Below are 23,493 nucleotides of genomic sequence, written 5' to 3' on the forward strand. Positions count from 1 at the left end.
ACCAATATACAGTTTTGTCAATCATTTGTTTCATTGAGGGGTGGATCTTAACACTGCTTTCACTTGCAGATGCGTGATCTCACTGCAATGAAACACTGCTGACAGATATTAAAAGATAAAGGATTAAATAAGATTTTATTGTCACATTTAACTGCTTTGTCAGAGATGTACATTAAAAGTTTGAGTGAGATAAAAATAAAATTTCTTGAATGAACTGATGAGATGGCAACAGCACTTATTTAACAAACCAGCACAACAGATGCTTGTAGATACCCAAAGTTAATAAAACCCAAACACACTTTTTGTTAATTAGAACAGACTGCCGCAATGTAAAACAAAACATATCATGTTAAGGCCAAATAGTATGTTAAGTACTGAAAACAGAAATGTTTATAAAGTCCCAAATGTCCAAGGAGATAGAAGTATTTTTATCATATTTCAAAGCCACTTGGTTTTACTTAGTACAAACAACAGAGAGGCGAACAGACAGATGTGGGATTGTTTAGCTACTGAGTTTTTAGCTGTAGGCAATCATATATCTAAAAGAAGTCTTCATGTGGGTTTTTAATCAAGAGTTGGATTAAATAAAGCAAAGGCGAATTGTTACAGAATCAAAGGTTTGCCATTTGCTAATTGAAGAAAATGCCTAGTTTGATACTTAGTGGCACTATTTTGTATCTTTTGGGCAATTTTTTCCCTGCAAGCATAAAATAAAAAATATAGTAAGTGCATTCAAAAATTATTTAAACGGATTCCACTTCATGCCTTGCAGGTTCTTACCCCAACATGAGAAGAGCTATAGTTTTAATTTAAGAGGAAAACCCTAGGGGATTGCACTAGACAGGCTCTTCCATTCTCCAGGACTTGTTATTTTATTATTTATTTATTTAATTTATTTATTATTGTATCCCACCTTTTTCCCTAACAGAGACTCAAAGTGGTTTACATAGTAAATCTGGATTATTTTGAAAGTTGCATGAAGTTTTGCATTAAATGTTCGGTGCCTGACAGAAATGACCACATTATTTCACTACTTTCTGCTATGTGCTCTTCATTATGTTTAGAACAAAAATGCAACTGATGATAGTGTGGGAAAGTCACTTTAAATCCACCAAGGTCAGAGTAGTTATGCTTAAGACATTCACTGATGATTTACTGGTAATCGCTTTTCTACATAAAAAGGCAACCATAATTTTAAGTGATAGACATTAGGCTAGTAGAAAAAGATTGAAACAAACTTCATCTCTATTAAAAGAGCATGCAGAGAATATAGCTCACATTTGTTCCAATCAGGCTGCTTGGAATTATCAAAGGTTTTTGTTTCTGGCAATGATCTATTTGGCTTCACCATTAAAAAGCCTGCTGATCGAAGTTCTTAGAAATGCCCCCCTCCCCCAAAATTCAAGGCATGATAGTGCACGAGGTAAGCTTTGATTTGAGATCATTAGAGTGCGCTTAGTTGCTAAATTCCATTTTTTATGGAGAATATGGCAACAAAAGCCACAGGATTCCCCCCCCCCAAAAATTTTTTTTTCACTTTGCTTATTTACCAGTACATCCATGAATTTCATCAATATTAGTAGTTTGATTATCCTAATGATTCAATTACAAAACTTGCAAAAATGTATCACAAAAGTGAATAAGCCATCTAAGTTCAAGTCTTCTACATCTGCTGTGCACAATAATCCACTTTTGTAGCCCATTTCCTCCAAGTTAAATCCCAAAATATTTCCGTAACATTTAGGAAAGATAGTGCTATATTAAGCTCATGTTCCATTAGATCTTGGAGATTTGAGTGTTCCTGGAATCTCCATCCGCATGTGTCAGGGGACGAGAATTTCTTGTCTGTGCGTATTCATTGTCAGATGACTCTGTAGGTTCAAGAAAATTCTCACAGTCACTGTCTTCTGATTCATTAACATTGTCACCGACAGTCGCCTGGGAAGAGGATGGCATGGATGTTCCATTGCCTGAAAGCTTCAATCCTGTATTTGTGGAAACATAACTGGAAGAGCCTACTGCTTGAGGTCGAGGCATGAAAACATTGCTTTCTAGAACACCAGGGCGTATGGCACTGTCGTGATTGATTACACTCAAGTCAGCATAAGGAGGAGGAGGATCAGAGGCATCGGGTTCTTCAAGATTACTACCTTCTGCAACAAATCCAGCATGGGACATTCGGGGGATAAATATAGGCTCCAAGGTATCATTTGACATTTGTCTGCTTAAGATGGCCTGCTGCAGTCCTACAAAAAAGTGGGGGGGGGGAATGTAATTAGCTGTCAAAACAAGGTATCTTAATGTGGCAAACTGTATAAAATTTTGATATCATGAGCACTGAAAAGAAACAATGCACATATGTATTCAACTATGTTTAAGTAAGTCATTTGAGTGAAAAACTGCCAATGTTAAACTGACTGAACTAGTTTTCCTAGAATTCACTTTGCTAGTACTAGCATGCTTCATTATTGCAATGTCTTGCAAGAAGTTAAACCCAGTGAAGTGGAGAAATTTGATTTAGTTAACTCAAATGGACAGGATTTCTCAAAGGCAGGCACTAACACAAACTTGATAATAGGCTGCTTTAGGTACATTTATTGCCTCTCAAAAGAGAATTCCTCATGGGCAAAAAAGAATGGTACAGTTACAGCAGAGTATATATAGCATACATGTATTATGCCTCACAGCAGAGGATTGTACTTATGCAGGAAAAGACTGAAGTAAAACCATTTAAAGCAATTTCAATTGGCTATTATTTTGAAAAGCCAAAACCACAACCTAATATTGAGAAGTATGCTGATTTTTAGGCAAGAGAATTCCTAACAGCACCTGAACCACAAAACCATCAGATACAGATTTCTCATTTCTGACCTCTTTCCTCAAATGTTACTGAGACCAACTGGGATGAGATCTATGTATCTCTGAACTATACAACAGTAACTTTGATTTTGATTCTTAGCTAATGAGGCGCTGAGGTTTTGAACACTAATTTAGAACTATCACATACCATCTGTCATGGACAAATGAAACTAAACATGCATATAATCTTTTCAAAAGTCAATCTTCTAATGTCAGAAGCAGTATTTTGTGTCTCTAAAATTGAAGGATTTTTTTCAAACTTTTCAATATTCCTTTGGTTCTTCTGCACAGTCTGGAGAGAATGCAGTGGGCAGAAACCATGCAAAATGAGTTCTACCACACTATCAGGCCTATTCAGTTCTCACTTTGGTTACTTGCTACCTTACCCTAAAAGCTTCTGCTTCTTGTCTTATGTCTTTCACAGCATATCTTAGCAATGCGGTTTCATCAAAATAAATCCCCACCACAAGGCAATTAGACAAGGGAGTGGATAGGACAGCATATTAAAATATACACAAACAATAGGGTTTGAATGAGCCCCAAAACTGTAGAGAAACAGAAATAACTGCTGTGTAAGTAACTGTATTGACCCAATTTTATTTTAGGGTTCTAAATTAATGGCATAGGGTTTTACCCTTGTCAAAATATACAGTCAAACCTCAGATCCCGAGCCCCTCCATTTTGGAACGTTTCGGCTCCCGAATGATGAAAACCCGGAAGTAAATGTTCCGGTTTTCGAACATTTTTCGGAAGCCGAACGTCTGATGGCATAGGGTTTTACCCTTGTCAAAATATACAGTCAAACCTCAGATAAGCAAGTAAAATCAAACCCCAGGGAAAAGTAAGCATGAAAGTGAAAGGCATTCAAGAGCTAGAGAAAAATAATCTGTTGTACTTAGTTATAACTGAAGAACTTGTTCTATACTTGCCATTACCCTAAAGCTTATGTACTTTTGGAAAATCTAGTGACTGTTAAACCACTCAGAACTGCTATGCCCCAAAATCAACACACTGCAGAAAGAAATATATTATCCTTCCAATACTCAAACTTGGTATTTAATTGGTTATCCATCCAATCATGTTTTGAACCATTAGTCATATATATTGGAGAACTATTTGATAGAAGATCAGAGTAGCACTTAAAGGCCAGGATCACATTCAATACGTCAGAAGCTACATTTGAAGAGGCAACAATAAATAAAAAACAAACATTGCTCCCTAGTGCTGAAATTTCTATCGCACATTTATCTGCCCTCAGCATTTACTGTTTTCTACTTTTAGCACCCCCATATATGGCCCTCTCTATTTCTCAATCCACATTTCCTTTAATCCTATTTTTCTTTAATCTTATTCCTGATTTCTCCGCTAAGCACTTGCTTGGACTTTCACCACATTCCATCTAGTCATTTAAGTGCCAGCTAATATAGGGAATATTTGTGTTCATGAGTAACACAAAGGGGATATGGTCCAATCCAAAGTGAACTGGCCCCCATTAAAATTTTGTTTAGGAAGTTACCTGGTACATATTATGAGTTGACGGGAATGGACTTAGAAATAGAAAACACATGGCTTCCCACTCAGCTATTTATAATTAGCAACAAGTATAATCTAAGTGGTTCCTAATTGGAATGGAAGAACTGCCAGCCATACCCATAGTTTAATAACTATGAAAGCTATACTTCAGATATAAGACAAGCATGTTTTAAGGACACACTTCATTCTAGAGCCCCAGGGAACATACAGCGTCTTTCACATCTCCAGATCATAACTGATGCCCATCACTCTGAATACTACAATTAAGTGTCATATTTTGATATTTTCAATGAACATCCCATTCCACATGTCTACATTAGCAGCAAAGTTCCCATCACTACTAATATAATCGTCTTCTAGTTTAACCCTTCCCCTGCTTCTTCTAACACTATTTTTTTCTGTTTGTGCTGCAGTTACTCCAGCAAAGCTTCTTGTGTTAGGCAGGAACTGCATCAGGGATTATCTACCAATTTACAAAGAGAACTGGAACAGTGTTTAAGAATGGTCAAGGGGAGGGTGCATCCCCAATTCTATAATTGTCCCTGTTCATCAGCTTTCCTTACCCCACAGAATTAAAGTATACATGATATGCCTGATATTTGGTCTAAGGAGGTGGCCACTCACACAAAACTAGATTACTGAGGTGGTGTATGGTATCATCTCTAAATACCCAATGTGATATATGTAGGGCTCTCCAACCCTACAAAGCAAATTGGGTGGCATGTGTGGAATACATCTTTGTTGCATACAAAGATGGACACAAATGGATATCACCCTTAGAAAAGGGTCTGGAACAAAATGCTATTGTGCTATGCACTAAACTCTAAATATTGGATTTGTTTCCAATTGGACTGTGTAATGGAGCACTGCAGAGCTGAGGATTCGGTCAATTTTCCCAGCCAGGTAGAGAATATTTACAGAAAAGGCTTACTTATTTCCTGCTCCTTTTCTTGTTTCTTTTGCAAGATTTGTGTTTTTAGCTTATTGACTTCTGCCTGGAAAGTTTCAGCAGCTTGTTCACTCTTCTCTACTTCTATACATACTGCCTAGGAGAAATACACAAGGTTAGTGAAAATTCATGTTCAAAAGCCTTAGTAGAAATGCAATGTAGAAAAATCAAGTTCCAAGACACAGCCACTGTGAGATTTTCATAATTCATATACCATGCACCACTTGTGACCAAACCTCAATTACTGTGGTAGAAAAAGAAGTTGCCAAATTTCAACTCTGGGCATCATTGTAAAGTACTGAAGGAATGAAATACAATTTGCACTAAGTTTTAAAAAACTATTTCTGAGTAGACATGGTTAGGACTGTGCTGTATGTTCTTTGGAATTCAATGGTGTTTACTCCCAAGTAGATGGGAGTAATTGCACTCTTAGCAGCCAGATTTTGGCTTCATACATGGCCAAGCTATGTGTGCTGATGGCCAAGCAACAACTCATAAACCCTCGTTGAAAACAGATAATGCTCTATGTCACCACCTCTCAATCATTACTTACTGGAATCTGAGAACAGTAATGCAAACTGATTTTATGCACTGCAGCAAAACTGCATGAGGGTCATGTAATAATCAGGGCAGGTCCACTCACAGCCTGGGATGTAGCACTACAAAAACTGTAAGAGTAGTCCCAAGCCACTAATGCTGACACCAGCTTTGGCAAACCAAAAAATTCAAGTAGTTATTTGGAGGAATGCAAGAGAATGGCCACTCTAGCTGGTGCAGTGCAAAGTTTATTTGCACTACAGCTAGTAAGTTGGGATGAGCAGCCTGCTGAAGAAACAGTTTAATAAAAATCCATTTATGCTATAATTGCAATGTATTTAGTGAATACTGGCCAGGTGGGGAATATATTGGGAAGAGGCTTTTTATACGCCTGACTGTTCTTTAGAACTTAGAAATGTTAAAGTTAGATGAGATATTATTATTATTTATTAAATTTGTATACCACCCTTCATCTGAAGTTGTCATGGCATTTCACATGGATCTGTTTTTTTCTTTTTCAAAGAGCTACGAGTGAGAAAGAATGTGCAAGGACTTAATATTTGGGGAAAGCCTAAGTCAAAGTTCACAGACTAGCAGTTTTAAACGTAACAGAAAATAGCATAAGCCCACAAAGCATGCACAGGCAGGTTTCTTTAGGTCACCTGTGCACCAACATAAAGCAAGGAAAGTCACATCCCTACAAATATTGGAAAGGGTGATTTCTAGAAAGCAAGAGCTTGCATTTTTAAATTTTTTTGCTTCAGACAGAGGTTCAACACACTTGCATGATAACTGCAATTACTTAACGTCAAATGTATTTTAAAAAAAGAATAAAACATAGAGATGCACTATTTAAGAGAACCACTAAGGGTATTAATATTTGTATAGATGTTAATGATCACAGCATGGATCATATATACAGAATATAGAAGTGTGCCTCTGAGCATGTGAAAGCAGCCCTTCCATCACTGCTGAGAAACCTAACAAGCCTCTATACAACTGAGATAAGGTAGGTAAGCTTGGGCAACTTTCTTCTTAGAAATTAACTAGTGGGTACCTTCATGTAGTTCCCCCTCAGTCTATAAAACCTGGTTAGCTATCTACCTGATGAACACTTTTAGTTTTTTTATCTGTTTTGTTTTATTGAACATCTTATGTATTTCATAATCTACATTCTATTACTGTAAATCGTTCTGGGACTCCTCAAAACAATATATAAATATATTAAACTAAACTACCAGATGTGTATGTTACGAATCTGAACAATAAAGAAGTGGCACAAATGATGCAGTTTCAAATCAACCCACAGGATTCAAGAATAAAAGGGAGATGACAACTCGGGAGTAGTTATGGATGCTTACTGTACCACCAGTAATGCCATAAACCAGGTTTCAGACACATAATTGGGGCAGCTACTTAAGTGTAAACATGCCGTTATGGCCTTAATTAAACTTTGGCACAATGGCATCCAGACCTTGAAAAGACCAGATAATAGACAGTAGGGTCTGAATCACAGAAAAGGAAGGACTGGAGCAAAGAGGGATTTCTATTTTCTGCTAATTTTAAATGCTACAGTATTCTTTAAAAATCCCTTATCAAATATTTAACACACACACACACACACACACACACACACACACAAAGAGCCTTAATGCATTATACAGTAGGGCCTCAATTTTGCAATCAAGTCCAGTGGAGAAAGCCCTTCAGAAGAATGCAGCCGCAAAGATTCAGCATTTTGCCCATGCATATCCTAAAGTGAGATCTGGACATAGGACAATTTGGCCTATCTCCTTGACAGCTACTTTCAGTCTTAAAGCAGGGAAAACTTGTAATAGACAATTATTACCTACAATTCTTATGCTAGAAATTTCTGTTGTATTAAGCATTATTAACTAAACATTTTAATTAGTTGATTTGACTTAATATAGCTTAACTATTCACAATGTAAGTTGTTCATGAAACATTTAAATTCAAAATGAAAGTTTTACTGTAGCTTTGCATTAGTAAGCAGAAAGTTGTCACAATAAATACAGAACATTAAAGAAGAATTACCTGTGCTTTTTCTTGAAGTGCATTATAAACCTGATATATAGCCCTGATGTCCTTCATCACACCATCTTTATCAAAAAAAGCAGTACTAAAAATACATCAGAAATAATGTGTTAGAAATGGGCAAATCCTGCTTTTCCAAGATGTCTTTTACCCTTCAAAAGGGTTTACCTTTCAGAGCCATACTCCAGGAAGCAAGGCCTGGACTGCTGAAGCTGTCTGAAAAGGATAGCATCTATGATGCACCCTGGACTGACACAAAGCTCTTTGATCCAGCAGAGGTTTCGATTTGCAGAAAAATGAGGGAGGCAATTTTTGTCAATTCCATTCCCCCCTGCAGTTCTGTGTGCTACTGCACATGTTGCTCCAAAGGATCCCCAATCCAAGCAAATTGGCCAGGGGGTGAGGTTTTGCAGAGGAGAGGGAAATTGGCAAAAATGGCCTCCTTTCCTGTTCCACTGATTGGAACTAGATCAAAGAGCCTTCCATCAAGTAAAACGACACCATTGGATACAATCCAAAGTTATTTTTGCACAACCTGATGTTATATTAACACAAAAGAAACATTTATTCCACAAAGTAAATAGACTGAATATTTATTGCACACAAAACAAACAAAAACAAAAAAACAAACAATGACTAAAAGCCAACAAGGAGCCTCATTTAAGCCAATAAAAGTCATACACGTGGAGATCTTCTACAGTTAACGTTGGTCACATTAACGTTGCTTTTCTTGATAATTTGCTTTATCCCAAATAAAGTTTTTGACTTATTTTTCTGCTTCTCTGTACTGTTTAAAAAATAGCAGTCATTAAACAATATCAGATAACCAAGAATGCTCTAGATCTGCTCCTGGTGATATCTAAGAGAGTCATGATAACTGAAATCAACGGATCCACTGCAAGTGTGACTAAGTTACATATTAAAACAATGCTCACCCATGCTCCTTAATAACTTTGGTATAATTTTGGGAAGTATTTGGCACTGAAGAGACCTTGTATTCCTGTTGGCTTGTGTTGCCTAGGTTAGGAATAGTAAGTGACACTCTTTGATTATACCTGCAGAAAAAGTTTAGAAATATGAGGTTACTTTCTGTAATGTTATTTCCCTACAAGAGATTCCAGTCATAATAATCACCCAAAAGAGCCTATTGCCTTACTACCTCCCCACAATGATTAGAGTTTCAAAAAGCTACAATTAAGAAGGAAATACAACCTAGCAGTTCGAAAGCATGCCAAAAGTGCAAGTAGAAAATAGGTATCGCTCCAGCAGGAAGGTAAACGGTGTTTCCGTGTGCTGCTCTGGTTTCGGTGTTCCATTGCACCAGAAGCGGCTTAGTCATGCTGCCACGTGACCTGGAAAAACTGTCTGCGGGCAAACGCCGGCTCCCTCAGCCTGTAAAGCGAGATGAGCGCTGCAACCCCAGAGTCGTCTGTGACTGGACTTAACTGTCAGGGGTTCTTTACCTTCACCTTTTTTTACTTTAACATACCAGTTATGATCTTAAGTGCTGACACCCGAACAAACCATTAGCAGTAAGTAATGACCCTAGGCTACAACTTGCAGCTTACTCCTAGTAGTACACCAAGACCAGGGGGGAAATGCAGCACTCATGATTTCTCTCAATGCACCAGCATGCTTGCTTATACGCAGTAAGTCATAGCTTGCAGTACATGCAAACCAGAACATTAAAGGAATCGAACCTAGCTTTTGTTCACCAAACTATAAAATATAACTAACTCACAGCTGGAAAATGTTAATGATGGCTATATAAGAAAGAGGTTATTACCCACCACCACTAGAAACCAAATAGGTTTTTTTTCTAAATAGCTTTAAAAAAAAAAGGTGAAGCATATTTAATTTTTAAGTCACATTGATTAAAGCTGTTTCCCACTAATTATCAGCTACAGTTTTAGATGATTGCTCAATTAATTAAAGTTTGCAGTCCTATATGCAAGTACAACCAGATCAGCTATAGAAAGCCAATTTGTGATTGGGGCATTTTCATGACTCTCAAATATTTTAGTTTCTAGTTACTCTTGTGGGCCACAAAGTATCGTTAATGAAAAGACAGCAGAATATTTACTAGCAGATATATTGAGAATACAGTTTGCAATCATCATCATCATCATCATCATCATCATCATCTAACTGGGTTGCCCCAGCATGATTATGATTATAATCATGATTATGATTATGAGGCATAATGGCATTCACTAAACTAACAAGACTCTAAAAATGAATCCTTCTCAAGTTGGTTTTATCCAATAATAATTCTTACAAATTCCTACATTATATTTTCCATATACAGGCAATGACCAATTAACCGATGGCACATGCATGCACAGTGCTGAACCCAGAAGTGACCTGAATACATCACGAAATGAGTCACTAAAAGGGCGGAACAGGGTGCAGGGAGCTTATACATGCTCTGCCAATGCATGCTTGGGCCAGGAACAGAACCCCTGTACAAAATGGTCATTTACTGTAACTCCTCTTTTGGATATATTACTCAGCAGTTTTGTATAATTAGGGGGAAATCCTGACAGCTTCCAGAGAAGAGCATATACTTCTGGATTTTGTCTGTGGATTATGTCATCTGGTACAATACACACCAGCTATTTAACACTTGAAGCAACTGAAACACTCAGAGGAAAAGCAACTTGCACATCATCTGTGATTATTACTTTTTTTAATTACAAAAATCATTAAAATGGATGAACAGATTCCCTTCACATCTTATAAACTGTTTACCTTCGGTTTGGTCTAAAGAGAACATATTCTAAAGCATGTGTTGAGTTATTTGCAGTTGAGATGAAACTGAAGAGAAGGAAGACAAGATCAGGCACTCCAAGAATCTGTGTCAGCTGTTTATGAATGATGTGTTCTCTATATGACATTTGTTGCTGGGTGTTTCTCCTAAATCTGTACCATCCAATAACGTTCTACAATAAAGATTAAATTGAGGGAATATTAACTGAAGGATAAAAATTGCATCTCAAAAGTACATTCAATATAGATTAATTATGAAGTCCCAACATGATGCTAGAATTCTTAAGCCTAATTATTCCAATCAAAGAAATAAATGGCATTCTGCAATATAGCATTGTTGCAATCTAGAGAAAATCGAATCCCTTCATGTTACCAACAATCCCATGCTTCAGGAAATATTACACTTTGCAGTGACAGGAAAACTTCTGTTTCAAAGACAGCAGATATTATTACTGAAGTACATTCAATTTAACTTGCATGCTGCTTATCACATGATCCTTAAAAGCTTCTTTTCCCTCAAGTCCTTATGTTTTTCTACTGTTTAAGTAGCAAACCCTTTTATGCCTGTGGGCCACATTCAACGTTATCCAATGCTCTGAGGACCGCATGACGCTCTCTCTCTCTCTCTCTCTCTCTCATACCGCAGGGGAGAGAAAAATCTCATCTTTAAGTTGTTATGGGTAAAGAGAATGTAAGCTCTCAGCTCACACTACTGCAGCAATGGGGTTCAAGAGCGCCCACTCTCCTTGCTCATCAGGTCTGCATTCTCATCATCAACTGATCTGGACAGAGAGATTGAAACCTCTCTGGTCACACCAGCTTGATGGGGGCTCAAATGCAACACCTCCCTTTCCCAGTTTAAAAACGCACCATCAATGCAGCCAAATTGTTGAGGGGTGTGGGGAGCTGCTAGAAATGGTCTGCAAAGCCAAATATAGTCACTATCAACCTCTGCTGTAGATACAAAGAAAACAGTACTAAGATACTTCAATTCTGAAGAAGGGAAATTTTGTAGTAAGAAGAATAAATAGAAAAGTGTTATTGCATATTTAACTGTGCACAAAAATTCCTACAATTATTTAGATCTTACTTGAAAGGAAACTAAAAGAAACCCCTCTCTATATTTCAAAGAGAACGGAAAACGTTTTTTCCATGGAAGCCACAGGAAAGATGAAAGCGATGAGGAAGTTCCACCCGATTACCAGCTGTAACTGAGAGTTAGGCTGCTGATTGTTATGAACCACTAAGTCCCTTTTAATGTCATTGACAAAGGTTTTTCCCCCTTTCATTTTTAAAAGAAATTTAGAAAGATATAGAACAAAACACAAGATATGGCAGTGCCCCAGTGAACTAGCGAGTACAATAAAAAAATTGCATGAAGAGAAAAACCAACTACAATTCTAAAAAAAGTCTTTCCACACTGTTGAGTGCTGACCACGTGAGTTAGAAGTAGTGGGCACTGCTCTGCTGTGGGTATACCCCTTTGGTAGGAAGTTAAAGAAAAGTAGTGCTAGAAAACCTATTTCCTAAAAGAAGTATTGGGAAATTCCTTGGGGTTATATCCTACATCTCATCCTATTTAACACTGACATGAAACTGAATTAGGTCAAGCAAAGGGAGCAACAACTACAAAACAGTAAACATTTAGGCAATTCTTCTTCACCAGTCCTACAGGATTCAGAGAGATTGAGAGATGGCTCAGAGGAGAGCTAGGGGGCAGAGCTCCCCATTATCAGTTGCCTGTGAATGCTCACTGGGATACTTTCCCTTCTTTTATTTATTACATATCCTTTTCACATACGGTGTGTGAGTGTATGTGCATACAGACTGGCCACGAACGCTTGGGACAAAAAAGGTTAGCCACGCCTGGTCTAATATTTAACATATTTCCCTTCATCATTCTTTATGATAAAATGTTACGTTACTTTTTCTTCAGGCCTTACCGGTAGCACAGAGAAAAAATTAATAAAGAAGTGCAGACTTACTTTTCTCTGATCTTTAAGAATCCTATCCAAATTCTCTTCATTGACTTTGCCCGCATAGTCATAAAAGCTTAAGAAAGAAAAAAATAGGTTTGGCTTAGAATCGAGTCAGTGATGTTTAGTGGAATAAAATGTAATATACTGTAAAGGTGTGTCTGAGGCTGCTTATTCACTACATCCATGAACGATTAAACCTTATAGAGAAATATTATAGGGAAGTTAAACAGCTAAGTTATGAAAAATAACATATGTACCCCTGAAAAAAGTCTGCTATTAAATGTTGAGTTTCACAGGTAACAAATCTACAGCTAATGTTTATAAAAAATTATCTCAACTAGCTCTTAGATGTATTAGATGTACTGTATAAGCAGAGCATAATCTCTATTCAAACACAACACTGTAAGGAACAATTAAGTAAGGCAAACACACCCAGTATGCAAGTATCCATACTCAAAACACCCACTGTGTGTGTAGAATAAACACATATAAAATATGCATTTTTAGAGATTTTATAATGAGATTTGTAAGGCATGTCTCTGAAATGAAGATGCATCCTTCAGTTATTATCAGATAGCATTTTTATCTCCCTAAAAGCAGTTCCAAACAATTAACTTTCTTAGCCTCCATCTCAAAGAGGTTAACATGAGCATCACATATTTATATCAGCATCAAGCTGGAGCCGTCATTTAACTGAGCATACATAGTAACTAAATACCACAAATTTCTACATCTGAAGAGAAACTTAAGTATATCCTGTATTAGAAAATGACATTCCTTCTAGAATTATCTGCTAAATTATTAGCCTCTTTGTAGAGGAAGCTTACAGTGCATTACACTCATTGACAACAGTCAGTCTAATAAAGAAATTTTCTTTTTAGAGTATTGCGACACTAAAGGCACAGTAAAATAGGCATCTATTCCAACCATGTTAGTTTCTTATTTCACACAAGTGCTACTATTTAGCAAAACGAAGCCTATTCTTATACAGAACAATGTCAAAGGTTTATTTGTCTTCAAATAAATCACTATCAGATGCTGTGCATTGTGTACAAATTCTTATTCCTGTACATGTTTAAGCAAAAGAAGAGGTCTAAACTTCATTGACAACAACACTGTATAATCTGAACTGAATTTATTTATTTATTATTTTATATTAATGTATTTTTATTAAAGATTTTCTTGATTTACAAAGTATGTGCAATGTCTCTCTCTCGTATTTTTTTCCATGTAACACTTTTTAAAAAACAAAACAAAACAAATTGGTTTCATTTGTTGAGACATTAGGAGGAATAGGGGGAAAGAGGTGGAGGGGGGAAAAGATGAGTGGGGGTGGGGTCGGGTGGTGATGTTCTGAACTGAATTTATAACAAATGTTTTTGTATATATAGACGCCTATTGCTTTCAGCTTTCAATTTTCCTATGTGGAAGTGCTGGTATTTCTAGGATTGGCAGAAAGTTTCAGACAACTTCTGAGAGCCAGCATGGTGTAATGGTTACCACTGGACTAGGAACTCAGAGGCTAGGGTTCAAAACCCCACCTGGCAAAGCTCCCTAGATGATCTTCAAGAAGTTAAAAAATTAAAAAATTGTCGAGACCAACTAAGTTTGTTCTGGCTATAAGCTTTTGTGTGCATGCACACAAAAGCTTATAGCCAGAACAAACTTAGTTGGTCTCTAAGGTGCTACTGGACAATTTTTAATTTATTTTGACTGCATCAGACCAACACAGCTACCTACCTGAATCTAAATTCAAGAAGTTACCAATTCTCAGCCTGAGCTATCTCACATAGTTTTGAGGATAATATGTAGTAGAGGAGAACCACATACATGGTGTTCAGTTCCTTGGAGGAAAGGTGGAATATAAATGTAATATCATAAAAACATAGAATTAGAGTTGGAAGAGACCCCTAAGTGTCTTCTAGTTCAACTCCCTACAATGCAGGAAACTCAACTAGATCATATGTGACAGATGGCCATCCAATCTCTGCTTAAAAACCTCCAAGGAAGGATAATCCACCAACTCCTGCTGGAGTTTGTTCCACTGTCAAACAGCTTTTACAGTAAGAAGGTTCTTCCTGATGTTTAGTCAGAATCTCCCTTTTGTAACTTAAATCTCCGGAGTAGGAGAAAACAAGCTTGCTCCATCCTCCATGTGACAACCTTTTGGATATTTGAAGATGCTCTAAAAAAGAAGAGAATCCATAAAACTGGAAAGCTCTTGGACACAGGGGGAAAAGCTGCAAAGGCCACTATCACTAGTGACATTTTCTCTTAACATGTATCATGCTTAAATAAAGATTTTAAAAATATGTTTTTGTAGACCACTTACAGGATCTTTTTAATTTTTACAATTATGTGGTATATAATTTTTGTTAAATGTCTTCATTAAAACATCATGTCAATAAGTGTGATAAATAAACTGGCTGGAAATCTAGAAGAGGATAAATACATACCAAGCAATAATTTTATGGAACTGCCTCAATTAGCAATAGCTATACATTTAACACATACAGCATCAATTATATTACATACAGATCATGGAATCTGTTAAATACGATACGGCAAAAAGTATTCTGTGAATGTAGAGAGCCACAAAATGAAGGAACTGAACCACCTAAAAACAAACTTCCTATTAAATCGCTTGGTACAAACAGGGCAACTTGGCATCTGCATTCTTTTAGCCAGAACAATAAATCCACATATCCCTAGAAAGCTAGTCATATTTCTAAGTCTCTGAAAGGATAAGCTGAATTTTTAAAAAGAATTTATTTTTAAAAGGAGACTTTATAAGGAGAAAAGAATCATTTAAGTATTACTTTTAATGTGATGCATTGCAAACATGTAAAATAATGTATACGACATATGGGAGCTCCCATGTGCACTCGGAATTTATTTTTGTTCTTTATAAAGTTGAAGGATGTTCTTTCATAACACCTGTGGTATTGATTTAAAAAATAGTAATTAGACTGGATGCTCATTCTGACAGTTATACTAATGTTGGTTTCAGCCCACCTGCAATTGGCACAGAGGAAAAAGAAAAAGATGACAAAGTAACTTACCTAAAGAGTTTGGAACAAGGCTCATGATTATGGATATCTGTAACAAGAAATTGACAGTGTAAGTTTCAGTTATACTTTGCATCAAGTGGAAAGCTACCAAGATGTACCCCACATGTTTTTTTCCAAACATCAACCCAAGAGCAAATACCCAATTCCATTTCCCTGAACATATAAAGAATGTTTCTAATATCAATGACATTAACCTATACAAGTGTTTTGCTCTTTAGTCATATTATTTTTACCATAATCAACAAAAGGGCACTATTCTACAGATATTGGAACACTTAGCACTTATAAACATGAAGCCACACTTCCAATCCAGTGGCTTCCTTCCCCCTTAGGAACTGAACTGTATTTCAAGCACAAGAAAAAAAGTATGTAACTCAGCTGTGTATCTGCTGAACTAGAAAAACATGTACCCAGGTGCAAATGGCCTCATGAAGTAGCTGTTCTTTTCTTGACTACCTGTCCCCAAAGCCTTGAAGTGTACACCTGGGATGTTTTATCATATGCCACAGAAAGTAGAAAATCAAGTAGTAGTAGTGAACAGAGCTCCAAATATTTCTGTCAAGAAACTTACCGGACCAATTTTTGATAATTCAAAGCATTAAACATGGGAGTGAAATGAATGAATGAATGAGGTTCAACTGCAGTGCAAGTTATTAAACTGTAGCTACTTACCAATAACTTGCAGAAATTCAATGTTGCTGATTTGAGAGTCACTAATACTAAACGTCTCCTCTTGCCTTATCTCTCCCAAAAGAAATCCTTCCTATAAAATTGAACAAAATAATTATGATTAATGACAAAACCTACAATTGTACTCCATCATGTTTTATCTTCATGCAGTTTTCATAACTACATGTAACTGAAATTAAGGGCACAATCCAAGGTTGCACAAATGGACCTCTACTCATAGAATAGAATCGAACAGTTAGGAGGTACCCCAAAGGTCATCTAGTTCAACCCCTGTAATGCTGGAATCTCAGCTAAAGCATTCCATGACTAATGGCCACTCAACCTTTGCTTAAAAACCTCCAAGGAAGCAGAGTCTACTGCCTCTCTTGAGAGTCTGTTCCATTGCCGAACAGCTTTCACTGTCAGAAAGTTCTTTCTGATATTTAGTCAGAATCTCATTCTTGTAATTTGAAGCCACTGGTTTGAGTCCTACTTTCCAGAACAGGAGAAAACAAGCTTGTTTCCTCTTCCAGGTGATAGCCCTTGGGATATCTGAAGATGGCTATCATATCTCCTCTCAGTCCCCTCTATTCCAGGCTAAACATACCCAACTTCTTCAACTGTTCCTCATAAGGCTTTGTTTCCAGACCCTTGATCATCTTAGTTGCCCTCCTCTGCACATGTTCCAGCTTGTCAACATTATTCTTAAATTATGGTGCCCAGAATTGGACACAGTATTCCATGTGTGGTCTGACCAGGGAAGAATAGAGTGGTACGTCTGGACACCATACTTCTGCAGATGCAGCCTGGAACAGAATTAGCTTTTTTGGTGCCGCATCACACTGTTGACTCATGTTAAGAGTACTAAGACCCCTGGATCCTATGGGGTTAATAAGCTTTCTTTCTGAATCAAAGTGGGCACATGTTCTAGCTGGGATCATTCCAGGGTTGTGCATGTGTGAGCAGACTAGACTTCCATTCATGCAGTAGGATAAATTCACTCATCAAAGAGATAGATTGCTAAATCAAAATTCCAGGATGGCTCAATAGTAGCCTCATGCAATAAACTATGTTATATCAAAGACTGTTAAATGTTTTCCCTTTATTTCCTGTGTATTTAAATTACCTTGAGATTTTGTATATTCATTATATATAGTGGAATGCCAAAAAATTCTTCACTGGAATATCACTGTTGACTGATTAAGAAATTATTTTGCACACAATACTAACCTATAGCTTACCACTGCCTCTCTTCTCTTATGCAGCCAAAATGGCTTCACTAGTATCTAATTTCCCTGAATTTGGTTTCAAAATAAGCAAACTTCAAACCATGGGTTTGTTTTCAACCAGAACCCCTGACAAGAAGCAGAGATTCAGAAAAAAAATTAGGGGAAAATGCTGGTTAAGTCCTTCACTTAGCTGAAATAGAGGAGGAAGTCTACAAGCTTGAGGGTTTGCTTTGTCTCAGTTCCAGCTTATACACATAGTGCTCAACCAAGGACATGGTTGAGCACTGTGTGAATGTGGCCAGTGTGTCACACAGGCCCCTGCTGGAATTAGAGAATAGAGAAGGTAAAAACAGCAGCTTAGAACTTCTCTTGTTCTCTGTAGTCTATCCTAAGTACACAAATGGAATTTGAAAGTTGCCTTGTTCACTTCACTTTTAAAAATAGCATGCAAGCTACTTGGTTCTGAAATAATGTATAGAACAAGCATTCCACAGATAAAACAGGACTACAAAATGCTATCAGAGAACACAAACCAGTGCATATTTGCAAAAGCTACAATCCAGTAGCTGCATACTGCAAAAAGTAGGCAGAACATTCCTATTTGGGGCTTTGGAACAGCTTGCACTTTAAGAAGCTTGCCTTCCAGAGCAGACAACAGAATTCACTGATCCAAAGTCAAAATTGTTTAAGTTGCAAACAAAAAGTTCATCCGAAGGACAAAAAGTACTGAATTTAGCACACAGATCTGTAAATAAAGCATAATGCAACAGAAACCAAAGATATCATTAACTTATTTGTTTGCTATTTATCAACAAGCAAAATAAAATTAAAATAGGCCTGTTTTCCTAAACCAGTCATATTGTTTTACCCAATAAACCACAAATTTGGGGAATATTGTTTTCCAGATCTATACTCTACCTTGTTATCCCCCAAAGTAGCTCATATAAACTTAAACACAATTAATGGTAATCCAAAAATCCATTAAATTCAACTGCAAATTAGTTTTTTGTTTGAAACAAGAAAACAAAAACAAAAATTAAAACAAAGCATAGCATTTTTACGGTGTTAGGAAAGAGACATGAACCTCTTAACAAGAGGTGTCTTAAAGATTCTGAACAGAATATGTTACATTGTTCTTAAGTGTCTTCTTCCCACAGGTGAACAGATTCCATCTATGGATAGAATAGCATAGAGGAATATACACTGAAAATATAACATGAAAATTTTACACGATTTCATGATCATCATTCCAAAAGCACTTTTTGGGGGGAGGGGGATATTGCTAGTATATGCCCAAAATGGCAAGAGAATTATGAAGGAGCTGCACATATGCTCAATATGCTTACTGTTCAATAAGTCAAAACACATTATGGAACTCCTACTATGGCTTCAATTGGACAACACCAAACAATGCCAATGTGACAAGCCTCTCCGATACCTTCCTCCCTGCCCCTTCTATGCAGCGATCTCTCCATTCCTGTTGGTAAACTGAAGGATACATGCAAAATGGCAAAATGTATCATTTAAAACAGTTTCTAGCCTACCCTGCAACTTCTAAACTCTTAGAACATCTTACAGGACATTCTTATAACAATGAGAAGAAACACATTTCTGCAAGTAGTATAAAAGCAGTAAACTGGGAATAGATGAAAGAGTCATGGCAATTAAATAAGAGTTAACCAGTTTAGGAAGTCTGTGTGAATAAAAAGTGTCAGAATCATATAAAGTTTGGCACCCAAGTGAGCCTCCCTGTGAAGAACATTCAGCAACAGAGAAAGCCCTTTCCATGGCCACCACCCCCAATACCTCAAGGACCAGCTCTCCCCATGTGAACCAATCCGGACCCTGTGATTATCATCTGAGGGCCGTCTTTGTGTGCACCCTTCATGGGAGGTCCAGAGGCAAAAAAAGAACAGACATTTTATGTGTTCATGTGTGTGAAATGCTCTCCTCAGGAGGTTTGCCTGGAACTGTTGGTACATATCTTTAGGCGCCAAGCAAAAACATTCCTCTACAATCTGACCTTTGGCTGTTAACTATCTATGGCCTTTTAAAGTTGGGGGGGGGGTTGCTTTTGTTTTTAGAAAGATGCTTTGATTTGCCTTCAGCAAGACAAAGCATCCAATAAATTTAGTAAGAATGATATATATACAGGTGGCAACCATTTTGCACATGTTCAATTGGCGTATGACCAGGGTTATAAACTCAAATATGTAGGTTAGGCGCCAAATGGCTCCTTCAACCAGGGTTACAGTTTCAAAAGCAGAAAGTCTAATTGCCATTTTGGGGCACAATTCATTCTGATTGTGCAGTTAAAATATAACAGTATAGAGTAAGCAGCACATAAGCAGCACACAAAACGCTACCAAACCATTCTATGTTCTATGTGAGCTCTCTCAATTTTTGGATTATTAATATAAGATTTAGAATGTAGAATGGTTTGGTAGCGTTTTGTGTGCTGCTTATGTGCTACTTACTTTATACAGATAAAATATAACAGAGTTCTAAAGGATGTGGTGCCAGTGTGTGAAAACAGTCAAGATCCAAGGATCCCCAGACATGCACCTCCAGATAGTGGAGACATCAGGTACCATCCTGGTGCCTGGGCATCTTCACTTGGTTGCAAGTGGCTGATAGCCAAGTGCAAAATGCGCCTGGAAAATTTTGAACACTGCGTGTGGCTGTGATTAACCAGTACTTATGATTGAGGATTCTTTATGTGTGATCTTAACCATCTTTTTCAAGGTTGTGGAAGCCACTTGTTCTCACAAGGAGGCTTGTCTCACTTCCTGGCTCCAACCAGTCATTCCTTCTCAGTGTTATAAGCCATCCTTGAAATCCTCAGCAAAGTAAGTTGGTCTGACATATTCAGAGACCAAACTGCAGAATTTATGACATCCAGGCTGAGATAGCTGCAGGTGATTTTATCCTCAAAGCAAATATATTCTACTGCACCCCTATGGGTTTTACAATTACAGTTGTACCTTGTTTTGCGACTGGGTTCCGTTCCAGAGCTTTGGCTTCTAGCCGAAAAGGACGCAGGGCAAAGCGCCATGTATGCGTGTGGAGCGGTTTGCACTTCTGCTCATGCATGAGCAGCAAACCCGGAAATAACCAGTTCTGGTACTTCTGGGTTTGTTGTGGCCATTCGCTGGAATGGACGCTAGAAAAGACGGATGTTCGCGGAGGTATTACTGTATCATGTTATGGACGACATTGAAAGCTACTGTAAGCTCCCCCCCCCCGAAAAATTATGTTGGTCTACAACAAACTAACACAATCGTGGTGCAGATGCATTTTGCCATCAATATTATTGTCACAGTGGGTCAAAAAATGGGCTCATATGCTGCTACATTTAAGTCTTCTGCCATTTGAGCTCAAGCTATCGCCAAACTTGTGTGCAACTCCTAACATGTGGTAGGCTGATAGAATGTGACAGCCCCATGATTGTAATGGTACCTTTTACCTTGTAATGGTAGCAATGAATTCCAGAGACACACCAACAAAATTTCCAACATACACGTTGAGAACTTCGCAGAAACAAATGCCTGCAAATCTTCAACACCACACCAGACTACTGATCAGCTGTACAATAGGATTTCTAATCCATCCTTATTGCCCAGCACCAGTTATACTCAGAACCTGGAGTTGACCAGAAAAGGAGATGAAGTCTCTGTAGACTGCAGCCAATACCTCCTGTCAGACCACCTGGCCTAGAACTATCCAAATCTTTTGTTATCTGACCATCCATCACCAACTGCATCTCATTCTGCCCAAAAGAACTTCAGAAGGACCCATCTCCCAGAGATTTGAGCCTTAGGTTTCTAGAGGTCTTAGTCCATTAGTCCACTTACACCACTATAACCATTACACCACATCAGGAAACACTCAGACACATACTAAAACAATGCAACATTGTTAAAGGTATTACAGAATCAGTATAATAAGGTGTATTGATAAAGAACTTAAGCAAGGAAACATACAAATAAAACAACACCAGCAACTATCTAAAGGATAGACTTAACGTCATGCTGCAGTCACCTAGTAGTACTTCTGAAGGGGAACATTCAGAACTTCACCAACTGGTGGGTAGTTTTGTCTCTCAGCTTAAACCAGGGGTAGAAAACCTAAGGCCTGTAGGCCGGATGCGGCCTAATCGCCTTCTCAATCTGGCCCACGGACGGTCTGGGAACCAGTGTGTTATTACATGAGTAGAATGTGTCCTTTTATTTAAAATGCATCTCTGGGTTATTTGTGAGGCATAGGAATTCGTTCATTATTTTTTCCTTCAAAATATAATCTGGCCCACCACATGGTCTGAGGGACAGTGGACCCCGCCCACGGCTGAAAAAGGTTGCTGACCCCTGGCTTAAACCATCACTATCTAAAGCTTTCACCTAGATCTTTTCATCTCCCCCCCCCCCGAGGTTTCTCACCTAGAAAACAAACAAGTGAGTTACATCCAGTATTGTGGGTTCTCAAAATAAAATAAATTTAATTGAAAAACAGCATATTTTGCATTCAGTAGTTTTTAGTTTGTCTCACGTTTTTGATAATTTAACATATTTTAATAATTTAAACACAAACATAAACAGTTTAGAACTGTCTAGTTTTGCTGTAACTACAATTGCATTTGGCATCCATGCATTATTGCTAATGAATCAGATCCCCCCCCCCCCAGAAAAACAAAGCACAGGGAAATGTTCTCTCAGGCTTCACTTGCTCTATTCAATTCTTCTAGCATCCTAACACTGCAGCTTACCACGGCTGAACCCCGTCACTATAAACAAATATAGTTTTTCTTACTACAGCGGTCCCAGTTCCTCTTTTTATTTTACTGCTTCCCTTGTTTCTATAGGTAAACAAAACAGCTTCTATAGATACATCCAACGAGATTTCTTTCCTTTTAAACAGATTGTATTATCTCCAAGGCCAGTCTCTACATGTTGCTTCATAAATACCAAGTGAAAGCGCCCAGGGCACCAGGTTGGGAAAAGCTGCATGACGGCTCCACGGGCGACTTCGTTATCAAGCTCAGCTGTTTTGTATTCTCAGCACGCATTTTGCTTCTTCTCACCTCGCATGGCTGTCTTCCCGAAAGGTCGCCCACTCGCCCTGCCATCCCCCCCACCGCCAAACACAGCTTTCTTCCCCCTCGTATCCCGCTTCCCACGGCGGCTCGGCCCAGGCTACCTGCCGCCCCTTTTAGCCGCGCTCCGCTTCCTATCGCCGCCTCCCCCTTCTTCCCTCTCACGACCGTTTCCTCTCGCGCAAGGCTTGCCTCCCCTGCCCCCCCCCGGGAAGTGTGTGTGTGTGAGGGAGAGAAATGTCGCCTCACACGGGGCACTTACATGGTCGGCGCTACTGTTGGTGCTGTAGTAATAAACGGAACTGAACGTGTAGCCTGAAATGGAAGCCGCCATGATGGAGCCCCGCCGCCGCCGCCGCCACCTCCGACGACGGTCCCACAAACCACCGCACCTGCGCCTCCCCGGCTCACCCTCGCGCCCGGGCTTCCGGCGAGCGCCGCGAGGCCTCCTGGGAAACGTAGTTTCCCCGCGAACCGTTAGAAGCCCATGGGTCTGAGGGAAAAGGCCCCCTCAGGAGCACCCGGGGCCTGGCCGTGAAAAGGCGCGGTATAGCGAAATAGCTGCACGGAGAATGTCAGGATTCGGAGCAAGGCCTTCTTTCATTTCTCGTAACTGGGGCCAGTGGCCCAGCCCCGGTTCCCACCTTTCCGCCAATTATAGGCGGACTCCTATTGACTGCAATGGAGGTTGAACCGCTTCCTCTTCCCCAGGGGGAGTTAGAGAAGAGGTGACGTAATGGGGGCGGGGCATGGT

The 23,493-nt window shown here is 38.5% G+C and overlaps 1 protein-coding gene across 1 annotated transcript; it reads right to left on the reverse strand.

Annotated features, from left to right (window-relative positions):
• Nucleotides 1-116: 116 nt before the first annotated feature.
• Nucleotides 117-23,491, reverse strand: ABRAXAS2 (abraxas 2, BRISC complex subunit). Its single transcript, XM_079976745.1, has 9 exons — nucleotides 23,002-23,491; nucleotides 16,425-16,515; nucleotides 15,744-15,780; nucleotides 12,688-12,754; nucleotides 10,685-10,875; nucleotides 8,869-8,988; nucleotides 7,934-8,018; nucleotides 5,324-5,438; nucleotides 117-2,246 (listed from the first exon to the last, which is right to left on the reverse strand). Exons 1-9 carry the CDS (start codon nucleotides 23,071-23,073, stop codon nucleotides 1,777-1,779), a joined length of 1,248 nt encoding a protein of 415 aa, XP_079832871.1. The 5' UTR covers nucleotides 23,074-23,491; the 3' UTR covers nucleotides 117-1,776.
• Nucleotides 23,492-23,493: the final 2 nt, after the last annotated feature.

This window comes from Podarcis cretensis (genome assembly GCF_951804945.1).
Source record: "Podarcis cretensis genome assembly, chromosome: 5".
Taxonomy (NCBI): domain Eukaryota; kingdom Metazoa; phylum Chordata; class Lepidosauria; order Squamata; family Lacertidae; genus Podarcis; species Podarcis cretensis.